Raw genomic sequence first — 20,058 nt, 5'->3', positions numbered from 1 at the left:
TCAGGCAATTCTCCTGCCTCAGCCTCCTGAGTCGCTGGGATTACAGGCACGCACCACCATGCCCAGCTAATTTTTTGTAGTTTTAGTAGAGACGGGGTTTCCCCATGTTGACCAGGATGGTCTCGATCTCTTGACCTCGTGATCCACCCGCCTCGGCCTCCCAAAGTGCTGGGATTACAGGCTTGAGCCACCGCGCCCGGCCTACCTATTTATTTCTAAGATACTTTTCCCACCATGTGAATTCCAACAATTCATTTTCTGTTTTGACTGAGTTAATCAAGTTCAAACTTATAAGCTAGCTTTATTCAAATTTACTGATTTTTTGTTTGAGAACATTATCAAATATATTTCTCCTCAATGAACCCAAGTAAATGACTAAACTTGAGGTAAATGTATATATGGAGTAAATAAAATTAAATTTCAATTCCACTTCAAAGGTAAGAAATTTTCATTAATGGCAACCTTAATATATTCCTAACATGGTAGTTCAGGTGTGCTATTTATATAGAATTGAGAGCATATACATCATTTTCCCACCACATTACCACTTAGTTAAGACCCTTTAGTAAAATGCAGTGGATTCCTGTTTTGGAAGCTTAGAGAGCTTCAGAAAAGGAACAATTATTAACTGAATTAACAAATAGGAGCTAGGCCTTCAAAAACAAACATGCAAAAAGAACAATTCTGCTCTTGTCCTCCCAAACTATTCACAAATGGTGCTCCCTGGTGATAAACCAGTATTCTAACAGTGCTTACTTACCTCCAGGTAAACATGGCTAGAGTCCAGCTGCTTAAGAGTGAAGAGCTAAGAGTTACCCATAGCACAACGCCCAGGACCATGAAGACTCTCTAAGAATACATATCCTTTCTCCCACTCGGAATAGTACTTTAAGAATATTTAACTTTCGGGTAAAATATGACCATAATGTACACTGAACGCCTGATCTAGGTGTATTCCTTTTTTAATCCTATTCCTGAGATGGCAAATCATTTCTAACTGTACTTTTCCCTGGAAATTCTTATGTCTATCTGTAAGCCACACAAGCAAGATAACTTTCCCCCCTTCTCCTTCCTACTGCAGGTGAACATAAAGCACAGAAAAATACAGGGAAGAATTTGAAGATCAGATTAATTTACCACAAATAAACCAATTAATCTTTCATTTTATGATCAACTGAAATATCCCTTAAATACACTGAGAGGCCTTCTCTTCACCTGTCAGGAAAAGCTTAGTTGAGATGACAAAAAAAGAAAGGGCCAGGTGCGGTGGCTCACGCCTGTAATCCCAGCACTCTGGAAGGCCAAGGTGGGCAGATAACCTGAAGTTGGGCATTCAAGACCAGCCTGGCCAACATGGTGAAACCCTGTCTCTACTGAAAATACAATAATTAGCTGGGCATGGTGGCGGGTGCCTGTAATCCCAGCTACTTGGGAGGCTGAGGCAGGAGAATCGCTTGACCCAGGGAGGCAGACATTGCACTGAGACTGAGTCGAGATCACGCCACTGTACTTCAGTCTAAGGACAATGAGACTGTCTCAAAAAGAAAAACATACGGACACACACAGACACACAGACACACACACAGACACACACACACACACACACACACACACACAGACACAGACACACACACACACACACACACACACACACACACGGTACCTCGTTCATTCATGCACTCAAACATTACTGTGTCCACTGTGCCAGGCCAGGGAATGTGTAAATAATGGTGAGCACACAGGGACAATTCCTACTCAGAGTTTCTTTTTAGGAATAGAGGCAGAAAACAGCTTAGTAAACAACAAACACAAAGAGAATTATTTACTAAGCAGTGCGGTGAAATTAAAGAACAGGGTACTGGGCAATGAATAAGTGGAGCAAGGGTAGTCAGGAAGGCCTCTCTGAGAAAATAAATTACAACAGTGAGCCAAGGGTACGGAGGCAGGGAACAGAGCAGCAAGCAGAGGGAACAGCATGACTACAGGTCCTAAGACAGCAAAAGACTTAACCTGCTTGAGCCACTCTTAGGCCTCCAGGATGGGTAGACTGCAGTGACCAAACATGGAGAGAGGGCAGAAAAACCACATGGGCCCCACCTTAGGTCACAGAGTTTAGATTTTATTCTTGGTGTGATGGGAAGCCAACGAAGGCTTTAAAAAAGTAATGGCACAACCTGATGAGTTGTATGATCATTCTGGCTTTGTGTGAAAAATTAATTGAAGCGGGCAAGACTGGATGGTTGTAAAAATTAACTCAAAATGGATAAAGACCTAAATAAAAACTGAAACTACAAAATTCTTATAAGAAAATAAATATGCAAATCTTTATGAGCTTGGATTGGGCAATGATTTCTTTGATGACACCAAAAGCAAAAACTACAAAAAGAAAAAGTAAATTGGACTTCATCAAAATAATAAACTTTTTTTTTTTTTTTTTTTTAAGAGACAGGGTTTTGCTCTGTCACTAGGCTGGGGAACAGTGGTGTCATAATAAATCACTGCCACCTCCAACTTCTGGGCTCAAGTGAACCTCCCGCTTCCGTCTCCTGAGTAGTTACAACAGACATGCAGTATCGTGACGGGCTAATTTTTAATTTTTGGAGACAGGGTCTCAGTATGTTTTGCACTATTGCCCGGGCTGGTCTTGAAATCCTGGCTTTAAGCAATCCTTCCACCTCAGCCTCTTAGGTAGCTGGGACTACAGGCATACACCAAAATTAAAAATTTTTTAAGCTTTAAAAGACACTATCAAGGAAGTGAAAAGAAAACTCACAGAATGGGAGGAAAATCTGCAAATCACCTATATTATAAGTACCCAGAATATTTAAATAACACAACAAAGAAAACTCGATTGAAGAATGGGGTGCGGTGCTGGCTCATGGGTCTCTGAGACCCAAAAATTGAGAACATTTTCACACCCCAGGGGCTGCTGGATACCGTTTGGATTACCATGAGAAAAAGAGAAAGAGGGAAAGCTGAGAGGCTCGAGGACGTTCAAAGGCGGCAAAGAAAATGACTGGTCTGAAGGCTAAGCTTTCCCATAAACAGGCCATGCTGAGAAATACAAATGAAAAAGACTATCAAGATGCATGAAAAGAGAAACACCAACAAAAGAATGATGAAAAGACTCCGCAGGGAGCACTACCTGTCTATCTGGTGGACAGAGAGGGACAGCCTCGGGCTAAAGTACTTCCCAATATGATTAGACAGAAACAAAAAGAGAAGGCGGGAAAATGGGAAGTCCCTCTGCCTAAAGTACGTGCCCAGGGAGAAACAGAAGTCTTAAAAGTTACTCCAACAGGAAAGAGAAAGAAGGAGGCATGGAAGAGGTTGGTTACTAAAGTCTGCTTTGTTGGAGATGGCTTTACAAGAAAACCACCTAAATATGAAAGATTCATCATGCCAGAGGGCTTGCATTTCAAGAAAGCCCATGTAACACATCCTGAACTGAAAGCCACCTTTTGCATACCAATACTTGTTGTAAAGAAGAATCCCTCAATCCTGCTGTATACAACTTTGGGTGTTACTACCAAAGGTACTATCGTTGAGATAAATGTGAGTAAATTGGGCCTTGTGACTCAAGGAGGCAAAGTTATTTGGGGAAAACATGCTCCAGTTACCAACAATGCTGAAAATGATGGATGCATAAATGCAGTCTTACTGGTTTGACAGCAATTTCATATATAATTATTGAGGACTACACACCAACTGAAAAAAAACTGCCATTATTGTAACATTTCTGAATACTACCAAACAGTCATGCATGTTTGCAATCATCGAGAGATTATTAAACTGTAAGCATTAAAATGGAAAGAAAAAAAAAGAATGGGCAGCCAGGGCCAAGGACAGTGGGTCACACTTGTAATCCCAGCACTATGGGAGGCTGAGGCAGGAGGACAGCTTAAGCACCAGGAGTTGGAGACCAGCCTGGGCAACACAGGGAGACCCCCATCTCTACCAAAAAAAAAAAAAAAAAAAAAAAAAAAAAAAAAAAAAAAAAAAAAAAAAAAAAAATTAAGAGTACACAATGGTGCACACCTGTGGTCCCAGGTACTCGAGACTCTGAGGTGGGGGGACTGCTTGAGCCCAAGAGTTCAAGGCTACAATGAAATAAGCAACTACAGTCCAGCCCAGATGACAAAGTGATATCCTGTCTCCAAAAAAAAATCTTTTAAAAAGTGGTGGTCCAAGATTTGAACAGATATTTATTCACAGAAGATATACAAATAACCAAAAAGCACTTAAAAAGATGTTAACATCATTAATCACCAGGAAAATACAAATCAAAACCACAATGAGATACCATTTCACACACACTAGAATGGTTATAATAAAAAAGGTAATGAGGATGTGGAGGAACTAGAACCTTCATACACTGCTGGTAACATTATAAAGTATGCAGTTGTTTTGGGAAGCAGATTGGCCGTTCCTCAAAGGTTAAATATAGAGTGGTCATATGACCCAGCCAATTTCACTCAGGGCAATATATATCTCCAAGAGAACTGAAAAGACATTCATACGTTCTACTATTACACACAAAACATTATACACAAATGTTCACAGCAGCATTACTCATAACAGCCAAAAGTGAAAACAACCTAAATGTTCAACAACTGATGAATGGATAAACAACATGTGGCAGGTCTATACAATGGAATAGTACTCAGCAATCAAAATAGTACTGATGCATGCTTTAACAAACAGACAAGCCTTGAAAACACGCTAAGTGAGTCAATCACGAAAGGCCATGTATTATATGATTCCACTTACATAAAATGTCCATAATACATCTACAGAGATACAAAGTAGACCCGTGGTTGCCAGACACTGGGAGGAGGGGTAATAGTGATTACTAATGAACACAAGATTTCTTTTCGGATTGTTGCAAATGTTCTGAAATTAAGTAATAATGGCAGCTGCCCAACTCTGTAAATATATTAAAAACTACTAAAGTGTATACTTTAAAGGAATGAATTTTATGGCATAAAAATTATATCTCAATTAATTTAAAAGCCAGAAAACGAATGGATGGCAAAATATCAGCCTGGAGGCAAGACAGAGAGAGAATGGTAACTTCGATTAACAGAAAAGAAAGAAAGAAAGAAAGAAAGAAAGAAAGAAAGAAAGAAAGAAAGAAAGAAAGAAAGATGCAAAAGGGGGGAAATTACAGAAATGATTGAAAACCCCAGTTTGTGGAGAGGGAATAAAATAACCAGACACAAACTGGCTAACTTCTGGGAGACAGGAGACTCTAAAGTCCTGAAGAATTATAAAAAACAAAGAGAGAAGTATTTTTCACCCAATAAAAGGGGAATAATAAATGAAAAATAAGATACACCATCAAGAGGAAATAATATATTTCAGAAAATACTTCTGAATATTTTTCTGAAATAGGATTACTCTTGATTTGGAAAACTTTGAATTGTGCAAAATTGACCAAACTATATACAATGAAAAATAACATGTTGTGTCTATGATGGCTAATTTTTGACTCAAGAACAAACTATATTTGGCTAATAGTATTTTTCTTCTTTTTTTTTGTTTGAGACCGAGTTTCACTCTTGTCGCCCAGGCTGGGGTGTAACAGTGCGATCTCGGCTCACTGCAACCTCCACCTCCTGGGTTCAAGTGATTCTAACTCAGGCTCCCAAGCAGCTGGGATTACAGGCGCCTGCCACCACGCCCAACTAAATTTTTTGTATTCTCAGTAGAGACGGGGTTTCACCATGTTGGCCAAGCTGGTTTCGAACTCCTGACCTGAAGTGATCCACCCACCTCAGCCTCCCAAAATGAGAGAAGTATATGTAATCAATCTTTCATTTTTCAGGTGGTTTAAATTTCTCACTTTAAACATAATTTAAGTTCCTGGCAAACGACTCCTTTTGCTTACGAAAATGAACTCTTACCTTGGAACCACATGACATTTTAAAATAATGATTTTTCAGTAAAAACCTCTGCTATTTCAACCTTTGGGAAACAAGGCAGTTCTGGAGTTGGCAAAGCTTTAGAAATTCCCCATCAATCAGGACTTTCTGAAGATGGCGAAAGTATAACACACAAAATAAGAAAGAATAAAGCTGACTTTCCCCAAGAAGGGAGAGCAAATAAACTAGCAAAAAAGACTGGTCAGTGTGTTCATACAGTGAGGTCTCAGGAGAGCTACAAGTTTTTCTCTGAAACACCATTTGAGAGTTACAACACATTTCTTTGTTTTGCTCCAAAATTCTCGCCCAGTAAATTCCCTCTTTTCTCGCTACCATCTACTACTAAGTGAATATTAAAGAAACAAACTTAAATGGAAAATGGGATACAATGAGACAAACGAGCATCTATGGAAATATATGACTAGGTGTCAAAATGAGTAGAACTGACAAAAAATGATGGGTTTAGGGAAAAGGGATCAAAATGAATACAATTGGCCATGGAATGCCTCTGCACAGGATAGTTCTGAGGTGTGCTCAGAAAACCAAGCAGGTTATGAGAGGCCCAACGTAAGGGGCTGAAAAAAGGCTTGGGGTAAGCTGAACAGTTTATGTTAGGAAGACAGCAAAGAGACTGGCTTTCTTAGAGCCAAGGGCTTTTGTTCTGAACGGACTTAGACAATTTGGAATCTTAAATACCTTCTTAAGTTTAGCTTTGTTTTGGAAGAAGACTTTAGATGTTAAAGACTTCAGAGAAAATAGATATGGTGACATCTGTAATTTTGGAAGTATTTTTCTATAAACTCCCATAGAGTTAACTTCAAGAAATGGAAAATACTCTGACCCTCCCACAGGACTCAGACATAGAACAAAGTGGTTAAGGGGGGAGGTTCTGGAGTTGGTCTGCGTTCAAGTTCTATCTCTGCTACCAAATAGCAGTGAGACATGGGGCAAGTTACTTAAGCCTTTCTAGACCTCAGTTTCCTCACTATAAAAAGTTGCTGTCATCAGAAGAAAAAAAAGTTGCTGTGAGGAATGAATAAACTCCTACCTAGAGCACTTCCAGTGACCCAGTGACCAACACACAGTAAGAATACAGAAGTACTAGATCTTCCATTCAGGATTACCATGGGCAACGACTCACTCTAAGTTATTAAACATAATATGGACAAAATCTCATTACCCCATGAGATGATTTATTACTGGAGATTCAAGGAAACCGGACATTTCAAGTGTCCCGTGCAATGAGTCACCAACTTTTGGATTTTGTCAATATTCTCAAAGACTGTTTTTCACCCTTCTGGTTGAAATTAAGTGTATACATGTTACCGAGAAATGTTTTGCTAAAACGGCAAATCATACAGGTCAGGAAATCCAGAGACTTGAGTTATCCTGGGTAAAGTGGACGTTAGAATTTCAAGTATCTCAAACGTAAAATAAAGCCTTCATGGCCTTAGTCAGGTTTGTAGTTCTACTGATGTTACATAGTGACAGTGCACAGCTTAGGATAATTTAAGGAGCAAATGCTGAAAAAAGAAACATATTATTAGACACGAATTTTACTTCCTCAGGGAGAGCTTTAAAACTAGCTACGGACTGTGGGTATGTCTTCAGCATGCTGAGCTGATGCCCTAAAGAAAACATAAGTCTGATGGGGCTGCATCTTCAGGCTTGCCCTGGGATGGAGGTCTTTCCTGCAGCACAGTGAAGGCCTCAGCACTTACTACTAAATGATTCTTTGCCCTTCCATAATATAGTTATCCTGTGGCTAACATGCTTTCAATGTTGACACTGACACATTTGTCAGTGTGGACATCTGACTGCCCTTGCCCCATAGCCATTCCCTCCTCCAGAAGACAGCAACTGGGCCCTGTTTTGCCCAGTTTATTTATTATTGGATAGGTTTTTGTTTCTCACTACTGTCAGAACAACCATTAATTGCCATGCTGTCTAAGACCCATTATTGCCACCCTCTTTCCTTTTTCCCTTTCCTGTCTCATTCCTCTCTGTGCTTCTCCCTACAGCTGCCATCTTGGTGTGATACGGCCGGCCTTCTATATGGGCATCAAATAACCCCCGCCATCCCATCAGATCCCCTCTCTCCCTTCTAATGGGAGTGCCTCGTACTCATCAGGCACCTGGAACAAAAGGGTGTGGGATTCGAAATCAGAATCTAGGTCTCTGTCACCATTCTGCCACTTATTAGCTATGACCTTGGGTAAAAATGTGCCTTAGTGTCTTAGGGACAGTATGTATATTGTCTATTTCTCAGGACTGCAATGAGAAGTAAATGAGTGCATGAAAGGGCAAAACCACAGGGTACCCTAGAATGATTTCCACTCCTCCTGGGAACGGAGAAGCTGTTCTAGAAGCCCAAGTATGCTGGAAGATTGGCCGCCAGAGAGCCAAAATTTTCTTTTATTTAATCCATTAAAAGCTTGAGAGAAATTCTGAACCTCATGCCCAAATAACCCCTCCGGAATAAGGGTATCTCTTGTACTAACCATATTTACATAGCCCTCTTCAGCTTATGAGATTCCTTATTCATGGCTGGAGTGTTATCTCAATCAACTGTTTAAAAAATAATATTTAACATTCCTTTTCCTTCTCACAAAAATGAAAATCCAGAATAGAAAAAAATTTTTTAATCACCTGTATCCCGCTACCAGGTGATAAATATTTTTAACATCTCAACATACCTCATTAAGGCTTTTCTTTTTCCTGATTCTTTTCATAAAACATGTAACATATTATATATTACATATTATTTCACTACTGTTCTTTTCCATGCAAGAATGTATCAAATACTTCCTCAACACTCCAACTCTTAGATTTCAACCAGAGGACATTTTGAATCTATTTCAAATTTATTAACTTATAGAATAGTGATCTAAAGAGGACATCAGAGGCCAACACAAAATTTTATACATTAAACTTTCTGGCTTATTTTAGAACCCCCAGGAAGAGTCCAGTATTTACAAGACAAACTTTTATATGTGGTGGTATAATTCAATTAACAGGCAAATGCAAAAATGTTAAAAAAGAAAGCTGAATACTTACAAGCAAATTCAAAACTTTAAATATTATACAGACTTTATCATTTGGAATGCCAAAATTTTCTCTCAATTGAGACATATTTTCAGATATACTTAGAGTTCTAACAAATTAATAGAAACTGTGAAATGAAAAAGACCTTTTCTGTGGATAATTTGATCAGTTATTGCCTTATTTCTCAAGTCAAACCTGCAACAGAAGCAAGAAATGTTGTATTCTAAGAGACAACAATAATAAAATATAAGGTACTATAAAGTGATAAGGTTATTTGTCACTATAAACCAAGGATGAGTAGGTTATGTGTCACTATAAACCAACCAGCAGAGTTAAACTGAGGAAATATAAAAGAATACCGATCATGACAGCTACAACTTTAAGGAGTTCCACAAGACATGAGTATGATTCATTTCAATATGAAGAGAACAGAGTCTCCTACCTTTAATGAACTAGGGAGACTAAAGACAAAATGGACTCTTAAAAGCCATTACTGGTCTTTTGCTCTTAGATTAAATACTAGTAGCCCTTCTTTGCTTGGTTTTTCATTTTGTAGAGATGAGGTCTCACTATATTGCCCAGACTGGTCTCAAACTCCTGAGCTCAAACAATCCTCCCACCTCGGCTCCCAAGGTTCTGGGATTACAGGCGAGAGCCACTGCACTCGGCCAGCATTTTTTGTTTTAAAATATTGATGCCAAAGATACAGATTAGACTGCCAAACTTAGGGGAATGTGCAAAAAAACTTCAACAAACCAAAGAGGAAAAAAAAAAAAAAAAAAAAAAAAAAAAAAAAAAAAAAAAAAAAAAAAAAAAAAGGCTGGGTATGGTGGCTCATGCCTGTAATCCCAGCACCTTGGGAGGCCGATGTTGCAGTGAACCGAGATTACGCCACTGTGCTCCAGCCTGATAACAGAGCAAGACTCCATCTCAAAAAAAAAAAAAAAAGAAAAAAAAAAAAAAGAAAGGATACAAAGAGTCAAAAGTCATATAAGAAATTCAAAGGATCAATTAACATAATGACATTCAACCTTACTGACAAATACAAATTTTAACAAGAGACTATTTTTTGTCTATAAAATCGTTAAAATTAAAAAGAAAAATATGGAAAAATGAATACTATCAAACTCTTGAAGAGCCATTTTGGCAGTAATATCAAAATTTAAAATGTGCATGTCCTCCCAGCAATCCTTTTATGAATTTCTCCTTTCATAATTTCTCTTAGGAACAAATAACCTAAGGCATACAGACACACACGTATAACCGTGTTCACAGAAAGTTTTTATTTTTTGAGACAGTCTTGTTCTTTTGCGCAGGCTGAAGTGCAATGATGTGATCATAGCTCATTGCAGCCTCTAACTCCTGAGTTCAAGCGATCCTTCCACCTCAGCCTCCGAAGTAGCTGGGATCATGGGTGCACATCATCATGCCTGGCTAACTTTTTTTTTTTTTTTTTTTGGTAGAGATGGGGTCTCCCTGTGCTGCCCAGGCTGGTCTTGAACTCTAAGGCTTAAGTGATCTTCCTGCCTCAGCCTCACAAAGTGTTGAGATTAATGTGAGCCACCACATTTGGCCAGAAACATTACTTAAAACAGACAAAAACTAGAAAATATCTAAAATACTAAATGGACTTACAACGTAGGTTAAGTAAACTATACTATGTCCATAAGAAATTTTACTCAGCTTCAAAATAAATCGCAGATATTAAATAATAATAATATGGAAGATGTTCACGAGAAATAAAGCAAACTGCAAAACCATACATATGGTCCATTTGCTATAGAAAACTAAAATTGATACAAGTAATACATGGCTATTTATGTCTGTTTTAAAAATTCCTTTGAATATATACAGAAAATGATCTAGAAGGATAAACTCTAAACTGCTTCCAGTGTTTCTCACTGTGTTACAAATATTTGGTAGCAAGGAGCGGGGACTAAGTTTTTATTTGAATTTTTGTTATAAGCAGATATAATACTTTTCTAATTTACAAATAAATAAAGGAGGAGGTTCTCTCAAAAAATTAAAGTGCAATATATCACACTGAAATTAAAAATGTACTTCACATCTACTAGTTAAATTAGCTAGTTACATGCTTCATAAGTAAGCCAGGTAGTTAAAATCCATCAAATGTGAACTCCACCTACCTCTTTAGGTGATAAATTTTGTGTGTATACTGTCCCTTTTCTCCATCCTTCTCATAAGGTTCATTCTTTAAGACTTCTATTCCTTCTCCACCACCAGTCTCATTCTTACTGGCTTCTGCAACAGAGTAAAGCTGCCCAACCTGATACTGAAATTTCAAAGAACACAGAAACTCAGTAAGACAGTAGTAACTGTAGAATATGCTAAAATCTTAATACAGAAGATACAGAAGAGCCTATCCAAACCATTCGGCACAACTGTGTTCAACATGAAAACACAACTCAAATTACAAATTTATATGTTTAGGAAGACAAACGGCATATTATCATACAGTTTTAAAAAACTGTATTTTATAGAACTTTCATTATTCAAAAAAATTGCCAGTTACACTTTGGTGCCTTTACACTATCCATGTATCATGAAAATGTCTCGACACTTGGTTCAACTTTTGAATAATATATATTTGTACTTTCCAAAGCATTTTCACCTCTATTATATCTCATTTAACTTCACAAAATTCCAAGAAAGGTATGGCAGAAATACAACTGGCACTTTGCCAACTAAAGCTGAGTAACCAGCATATTGTTCTTAATGATAAAGGGGAGGGATATAAACTGTAATAACAAAAGCCTGGAGATCCAAAGAAACATAACAGACAGTCCAAATCTTAGTAGACTTCTGGGGTCATTTTTTCCTTATGACTTATTTGTGATACACTCAATTTGGTCCTTCTTCAGCTAACCAGAAACAGTATTGGGGGCCCAGGATGAAAAATGTTCACTGTGAGTCCTCAAGTAAACAGAATAAACGGAAACTGTTTTTAAAGTAATATAAATATACACATATTACTATAAAAGGCAGGAAATTGCTGAGAGTAGTTTCTATTTCATTTAAAGTGAATCAGAAACCTCAGAGGCCTGCATCAATACCTGTAAGTCAGCTGTATTTTCTATGCCAATCTGAAGTCATTAGCTCCAACAAATGTTGGAAAAAGTTCTTGTGTTCTAATTTGTTCCAGTGACCCAACCATGGCACTGTCTCCCATCTCTTCAAATTTGGCTAAAATTGTTTCTTCTAATGAAAACAGCTTGAAGAAGTGTATTTCTTCTTGATAAGCATATATCCGAAGAAAAGTTACAAAAATCTACCTCTAAGAACTTGTGATTTCAAAACTAACATTTTACGTGAGGGACAAAACAGCAGGTAGTTGTAAGCTCAGTAAATATTCGTATCTATAAATCACATGGAGATATCAGGCTATTTTACCCATTAATTAAATTTAAAAACACACCCACACGCACGCTCTTACTCAATTTAGAAGTGTTTGGGAAGTTGAAACCAAACATATGTCTTAAATGCGCCAATTTCTGTACGGCCTGCAGATATTTCTCCTTTCAGCCTTCCATGACACAACACTAGGGTTAGTCTAATAATACCACAATCCTTAAATACCTTCAGTATGTACTTTTAAACACTATCATATTCTAAAACAGGACTCAAATGAGTCTAAGTTAAAAGATAAATTTCATTTTGGTCAGGAACACACAGTAACAAAAATTGAAAAGAACTCTATCCAAAAAAATGTTAATGGACTGACATTTTGTGGCGTGCTACTTACGCTTGCTTTCATTCTCGTTTTTTAAGAATAATAAAAAAAAGAGTAAGAAATAGACACAGAAGACATGTTTTAAAAATGTGAGCATAGGCCTGGCACAGTGGCTCATGTGTGTAATCCCAGGGCTTTGCGAGGCCGAGGTGGGCGGATCACCTGAGGTCAGGAGTTCAAGATCAGCCTGACCAATATGGTGAAACCCCGTCTCTACTAAATATACAAAAATCAACCAGGTATGGTGGTGGGTGCCTGTAACCCAGCTACTCAGGAGGCTGAGGTAGTAAGAGCTGTTTGAATCCAGGAGGCAGAGGTTGCAGCAAGCTGAGATTGCGCCACTGCACTCCAGCCTGGGAAACAAAGCAAGACTCCATCACACAAAAAAAATAACAGAAAGCCAAGAAGAGTATGTTCAGTGACAATACCAAGACTCAAAAAGATTCTGACAAGCTAATTCAACCAGCTGAAACCAAAAGAAAAAATCTAACAGAAACAAATGACAATTTCCACATTCAAGTTCAAACAATCAATTGTGCAAATAGAGAACAGGGGTGCCTGGCTTCTCTGGAGTGTTTTAATACAGTGAATCCTCCTGAGATACATACAGCTGTGTTCAAGTCTACATTAACCAGTGCCAGACAGCTACTCTCTTTCACTTCCTGCATTTCTTTCTGTCTTCTGTCAGCTGTCACTTCTTAGGTTATCAGTTTGTTTTGTCCCACTTCCAAGTCACTGCTTCTAATCTACTGTCAGCTCTAGGAAAACCAGAAAACTGAGCAAATGGGAACTGTGTGCAAGTTACAAAAGAGCCTAGAGGGGTTTATGGGTTTTGCTATACATATCTTGATTTCTCTGAAGCTATTTCTGCCCTTATCCTCATTCTTGGCTATACTACACATGGCTATAACTCCAGGACATGCACGTTCTGTATCATGTGTAGACTGAGGAAGACAATAAGCTCTTACAGTTCTGTGCTGGTCATAACATGTCTGGAATACTGTTTGCAGTTCAGATCAATAATTACAACACATATAGTAATGGGACTAGCTGGTGAGGAAGTCTACAGATCATGCTGTGTTAGGCCAAATGAATGTGCCAGGAATGTTTAACCTTGGGACTGTCTAAGATGAAATAAAAGGGCTTGTGGGGGAGGTGGTTGGCTGGAGGGAGAGTTGCCATCAGAAAACCTGAAGGATTACCACTTCAAGACAGAACAGGTTTATTTCCCATTGCTCAAATGGGATAAACTGTCAGCAAGAGCCAAGCACTATAGGAAAAGCAGATTTTGGGTCAAAGACAAACGTTTAAAATGTCCAACAGTAAAGTAGGCTGCTTCTCTAAGTAGCAAGTTACTTAACCTTAAACTACCTAAACTGAGGCTGGAGCCTCATTTCTCTGGGATGTTGAAGAAAGATTCCTGCACTAGACAGGAGGTTAAACTACATTCTTTAGACTCTTCCAGAACAAGCCAGTGTAACAAGAAATTCATTTGCAATCCATTATCATAATTCATTCTGTCACATCAGGTGGAATGAAAAGGTAAATCAATGCTACGAAAATATAAACTTAGAATAACATTGATCAAAGTACAGTACATATATCAATAAAATGATGCAGAAGCAAGAAAAACTTACCTCCTGAACAGAACATGGCAAAACCACACGGCTAAAAAGACAAAAGAAAAAATATATACATTACATATGAAATAGCTTTAAACACAGATCTCTAAAGAGGTTTTACCTTAAATCCAGTGATAACAGAAACAGTTCTCTTAAATAAAAAAATCAAAGGGTGTCATGGAAGAGGGTCTCTGCATTGCTTACACCCCAATTGGGGAACTAAAATTATCATTTCTGGATCCCAATGTTCATTTGCATTTAGTGTTCCCAGGACCCCAAAGAGCAGCTGCAGAGATTCTTGAGAGTAAAGAAAAAAGAGAAAACTCAACATTGAAAACTGCAGGGTACAGAATGTAATATTTGTAGATTGTCAGGTCAGGCTGCCCTGACAAAATTTTCAGTATGGTTTCACTCTCCACCTATATACTGTGCATTTTGTTTTTATGATGGTTCTCACAGAATACTTCTTCAATCTCATGAATAAATGCTTCCAGAAACTGTTCTCTCACTATTCAATTACTCCTCAAGTTTACTAAGATAAAAATAAGGAGCCATGTAGAAATAACAAGAAAAAATTTTTACTATGGAAACTACGTTGAACCTTATAATAATTCCGTCCAGCATCCAGACAATATGTGTTTGATCCTGTTCAAGAGTTTGTCATTGTATATACCAAAAAGATGTCATTATAGCTCCATTGCAAGCAGTCTTAAAGGCCAAAAACAATATCGTGGTATATTATTTTATCAAAATGCTGCATTTTATCTCTAGACTTGATAAGGAGATTCCTTAGTTTATTTCCACCATAAATTCTGAAAACCAAGACCATCCCTATCAACTGTCTCATAATTATAGTTGGTTCCAAGACAGCAACTTCTTTTCTGGAGTGGGGGGTGTATGATCCTTCTCATATTTTCCTAATCTTACCTGTCATTTTATAGAAAATTTTCAATGGTTTTCCTCATTTTAATTTCTCTTTAGCTACAGTTTCTTTTTCTTTCTTCTTACAGTAAGAGTCATTTAGCTTATTGTATTAGTGACAATCTTTTTGGTCTAAACATTCTTTGTTAATAGTCTTTCTTATACCTAAGCATGAAGAGAGTAATGCAACCCAGATTGTATCCGGTTTGCATTCCAGCTACACTTTCCACCTACTCCCTTCTCCCTACTCTCTTCAAACATCTCTCTCTGAATGTCCACTTCACCTCAATCTCCAACATGTACAACCCATGTCTGTTACTCCTTCCCTTTAACTACCAAATTACCACCACTCTTTGTCTTTCTGATAATGGTGATCCAAAAACAATGCACATTCTCAAAGCCACAGTGGTCACTAATTTCTACTCTCCATCAAGAATAAACTTCTTGACGGCAGGGTGGCTCACACTTGTAATCCCAGCACTTTGGGAGACTGAGGTGGGCGGATCACAAGGTCAAGGGTGGGCTCAAGACGAGCCTGGCCAACACAGTGAAACCCTGTCTCTACTAAAAATACAAAAATAGCTGGGCGTGGCGGCAAACACCTGTAATCCCAGCTACTCCGGAGGGTGAGGCAGGAGAATCACTTGAAGCTGGGAGGCAGAACACCACTGTGCTCCAGCCTAGGCGACAGAGTAAGACTCCGTCTCAGTTAAGTCCTTCCATACCTAAAAATTCCAAATCATTTTAGTTCTCTTCTCAGTACACACTAACTTGCTCTCTGTCCCAGGGCATAAAATTGGGGAGAGGAGACTAGAATGATATAGGTTAGGAGCATATTATCAGGACCAGGATCTATAATACTATAGTAAGAAATCCATTAAATTCATTAGGCAATAAGGAATCCCAGAACGGTGTTCTAAGAGGTAAGTGACAACTACAGCTGACCTGAAGTCATCTGCAAGTGGTGAAAAACACTGACAAGCAGAAGTGGGAATAGCTATCTTTTGGGAGGCTAGGCAAGAAAGATGATGGACTGCAGAGGGAAGGAAAGGAAGGGATAGAGAAGGAAGAGTCAGTCTTCCCTGAAGTTTCACAAAACCAAAGAATCACTGCTGAGTAACTTTATGCTAACAGGAAGATCCCTATTTTTATTCAATAACACTTTCAAGGAAATTTCTTTCACAAAATGAAAGTGACTGATTAAGACATTCTGAACAACGAGTCAAGTAACTTCAAGATTCGCTTAACAAGTAAAAGTGAAAAGGAATATATAGGCTTTGATTTTCTGTTATTATTCTAAAAGCAGTATTCAACTTTCAGTGCCAATCGAAAATGTTCAAATGTCTAAAAATTCTCATAAAAATAATCTTCCAAATGGAATCAGTAACAAATTCTTTAAAACCAGGACTCTACATTAGTGGTAACTGTGTCTACTACTTAAATAATAACTTTAAAGAAAACATCCCACCCTGAAACTCATTTCTAACATTTCAATTCTTATTAAAAAAAAATAGAGAGCCAGGCGTGGTGGCCCACGCCTGTAATCCTAGCACTTTGGGAGGCTGAGGCAGGTGAATCACCTGAAGTAAGCAGTTCAAGACCAGCCTGACCAACATGGTGAAACCCTGTCTCTACTAAAAGTACAAAACATTTAGCAAGGCATGGTGGCATGTGCCTGTAGTCCCAGCTACTCGGGAGGCTGAGGCAGGAGAATAGCTTGAACCCGGGAGGTGGAGGTTGCATTGAGCCGAGATGGTGCCACTGCACTCCAGCCAGGGCAACATAATAAGACTCAGTCTCAAAAAAAAAAAAATTTTTTAATTTATAACTCTTTGGGAAAAATAATTAGACTTTGGGCACATGTTGTCAACATTCATTATCTGGGTACATTTAAATTTTATAATGAAAGCAAATGTTTGCAAAAAGCATAGTGTGCAAATTCCCAGTGGGAACTGCTTTCCAAGAGTTAGCTTCATACTACTCACATAACTGTCAAACTGATCTACTGAACACTTTTTTATGTGTCTGCAACATTTTTGGAGGGAGGAAATACTCCAATGAAAAAAAAATGACTAGATCTGTTTAAAATCAGTTCTGCAACTCAGTTGCTCTGTAACGTGGGCCAAGTTAAGTTCCTTCTTTCTTATTTTCTCCATTTGTTTTAGTGTCTGCCACCCATCTACCTACATCATATAGAAGTCAGAGTAATTAACACTTGTTTGATACACCGTATAAACGACTTGAAAGAAAAGTTTTACATACACCCAATTCGAATTTTCACTCTACCAACAAAAGGCAAAATATGTCTCTTCTCAACATCTCTGTCACTGACCAAAGTTATCATTTTTCATCAATTCGTTAACAAATATTTACTGAGCACTTATTACATGCGAAGGACTATTCTAAAAACTGGGGATATGAGAGTGAGCAAAACAAATTCATGGCCCTTACATGTAGAAAGAGAATACAACTAGTAAGAGAAAAACAAAATAAAAAATTGCGTTGCAAGTTGGATGGTTATATGAAGACGGATAAAGCAGGGAAGGCAAATACCAAATAGTGGGAACGGCAATTAGGTCTTCAGAAACGAATTCCCTGAGAAGGCAGCATCTGAGCAAAGACCTGGAAGGACAGTTAGGGCGCTTCGAGCGAAGGGAACAAAAGCAGGTGGAAAGGCCTTGAACTGAACTTATTGTAGAGTAGTGGAGGAACAGCAAGGAAGCTTGTGAAGCTGGAATGGGCAGGGGAAAGGTGGTAAATGAAATCAGGGCGGGAAAAAGTGAAAAGTCTTGTAGGCTGTTGCAGGGGCATTGACTTTTTATTCTGGGTGAGAGAGGAAGTCTTTGGGAGGTATTAAGCAGAGAAATGACATCAGTGACTTTTTAAAGAAGGTTTAAGAACACTAAAAATAATGTGTTTGAAGAAAGCTAAAGTAAGGCAAAAATATTTCTAAGAATCTAAAATGAAAAATGTGGAAAACAACGAATGGGCCGTATTCGACATCCCTAGCTGCTCAAAGGATGCTGACGACAAGAACCAGCTGTGACAGATGAACACATTCAAAGCCAAGCAAATTTCCGTAATGTTCACAGTCCTTGCCAGTGGGAAAAGCAGTGACTTTTCAACAAAATCACTCGGATGGTCGGATGCACCTCGAAATTCCTCCATTTGACAGACCACGTGTTAACTTCTAAGAAAGTAGGTGGGGCCCGGGGTGTCACCTCATCTTAAAACATGCGGAAACCAAGAAAAGAAAAGGCTCTCCCGTGAAGTCCACGGAGCTGCCCAGCTGAGCGCAGGCTTTCCAGATTCCCGGCTCCAGCACGAACTTCAGGGCGCCAACGTCCCACCCCGAGTCCTGACACCAGGGCTGCCTTCAATCGGCAAGCCCATCTCCCGCTGGTTACCAGCGGACTCCACCCCGGACGACAAATCACAGTCAGACCCAACGTGTCTCCCCACCCTTGGACTGCGGCTCCTTCCCACCGGCGGACCTGGGGGTGGGCCCAGACCCAGGCTGGGGGTGGGGGGTTGGGGAGAAGGCGGGTCCCAGCGGAAACTCCCGGCCGCGCCTTCCCGAGCCATGCGCTCGGGCCGGGACCCAGCCGCCTTCGCCGCGGAGAAGTGGGAGGCCGCGTTACCAGGGCAATGCCTGGAGGGCCGAGGGGTGCGATCAGGGAGGGGCTTCAAGGGGGCCAGGGGCGCGTGTCGGAGGGAGGGGGCGCCCGCAGGGAGGGGCTGACACAGGGCTCACTCCGATTTAGGGAGAGCCTGCCACTTCTCCATCAACAGATCTCCCGTCACTGCAGTTCCACGGCCTAGCTCGCGCCCACGGACCCACTCACAATTCCTTGATCAGCACCATCTTCCCGGAACCCCTTCACAGCTGCCGCTGCCACCGCCGCCGCCGCCGCCGCTACCGCCTCTCACAGCGCCTGCGCGGCCCCGCCTCCCTGCCCCCGTACCACCTCCGCGCCTGCGCACCTACATCCTTCCGCCGCGACCAGTCGCGTCAGCGCGCGAGGGGGCCTAGCTCCGCCCAGTTCCGTGCCCCACCCCGGGCACACGAGGCCTCCACTGCGGTTGCGCGGCCGGTTTAAGAGCGTTCGGCTTCTACTGCGGTTGCGCAAATTCGGCGCGCGCACTCCTGTCTGCTTACGAGGGCGCCTCCCTCCTGCTTTGGTCCCTTTGGGCGTCTGGGCAGCCTACGCTTTCCGGTGAGTTTTCCAGTTGGTTTTTTGGAAGCCGGTTTGCGGTCACCAGTTTTCAGCTCTCTCTCACTGATCTGTGGAAGGGCCCATTTCCTTGACCGACACCTGAAAGACTCTTGACAGGTTCTGGAGGTCGCCGACGCCGGCTTCTGTTCCCCTCCCCAGCCTTTGGCAGCTTAGGTTCCGCGGGAGGGTGTTCACCTGCTTCGCGGTCTCGTGGAGGTCCACCGCGGCGGAGAATCCTGAACCTCACCTGTGACTCGGCAGGATGAGCGGCCAACACTCCCGACGAAGGCCCTCTGGGGAAATGAGGCGCTTGGCCTCCAGACCCGGGAAAGGAGGCTGATGCTGGGAGTACGTTCTCACAGTTGCAGCGAATCCGCCTTGGGTCTCAAAGCCGCAGCCCAGCGGTGGTCGCTGGCTTGCTCTGTGCCAGACGCGGTTCTAGGCATTGGGGACGCACTTAGAAGCAGATACGGTCCCTGTTTTCAAGAAGTTCACAGCCTAGAGGAGATAACTCAGTTGGAAAGAATGCCGGGAGAATTTGGGGTGGTGGGGAAGTTCTATGCTTTGAATACAGTGGA

General features: G+C 40.3%; 1 protein-coding gene and 1 pseudogene across 2 annotated transcripts in view; one reads left to right on the top strand and one right to left on the bottom strand.

The window, feature by feature from the left end:
* The window catches only part of PITPNB (phosphatidylinositol transfer protein beta), a 67,707-nt gene extending 48,471 nt beyond the window's left edge, over window positions 1-19,236 (bottom strand). For both annotated transcript variants that reach the window (XM_017498033.2, XM_017498032.2), the window contains exons 1-3: window positions 19,109-19,236; window positions 14,358-14,388; window positions 11,117-11,262 (exon numbers count right to left, since the gene is read on the bottom strand). In XM_017498033.2, coding sequence (XP_017353522.1) covers window positions 11,117-11,262; window positions 14,358-14,388; window positions 19,109-19,128 — 197 coding nt within the window. In that variant the 5' untranslated portion in view covers window positions 19,129-19,236. The remainder of the gene's footprint in view (window positions 1-11,116; window positions 11,263-14,357; window positions 14,389-19,108) is intronic.
* On the top strand, window positions 773-3,946 carry LOC108282261 (annotated as a pseudogene).
* Window positions 19,237-20,058: the final 822 nt, after the last annotated feature.

Source organism: Cebus imitator, unplaced genomic scaffold, assembly GCF_001604975.1.
Source record: "Cebus imitator isolate Cc_AM_T3 unplaced genomic scaffold, Cebus_imitator-1.0 Scaffold237, whole genome shotgun sequence".
In the NCBI taxonomy this organism is placed as follows: domain Eukaryota; kingdom Metazoa; phylum Chordata; class Mammalia; order Primates; family Cebidae; genus Cebus; species Cebus imitator.
Note: the sequence above shows the minus strand (reverse complement) of the source record. Positions and strands in the feature narration are given on the sequence as shown.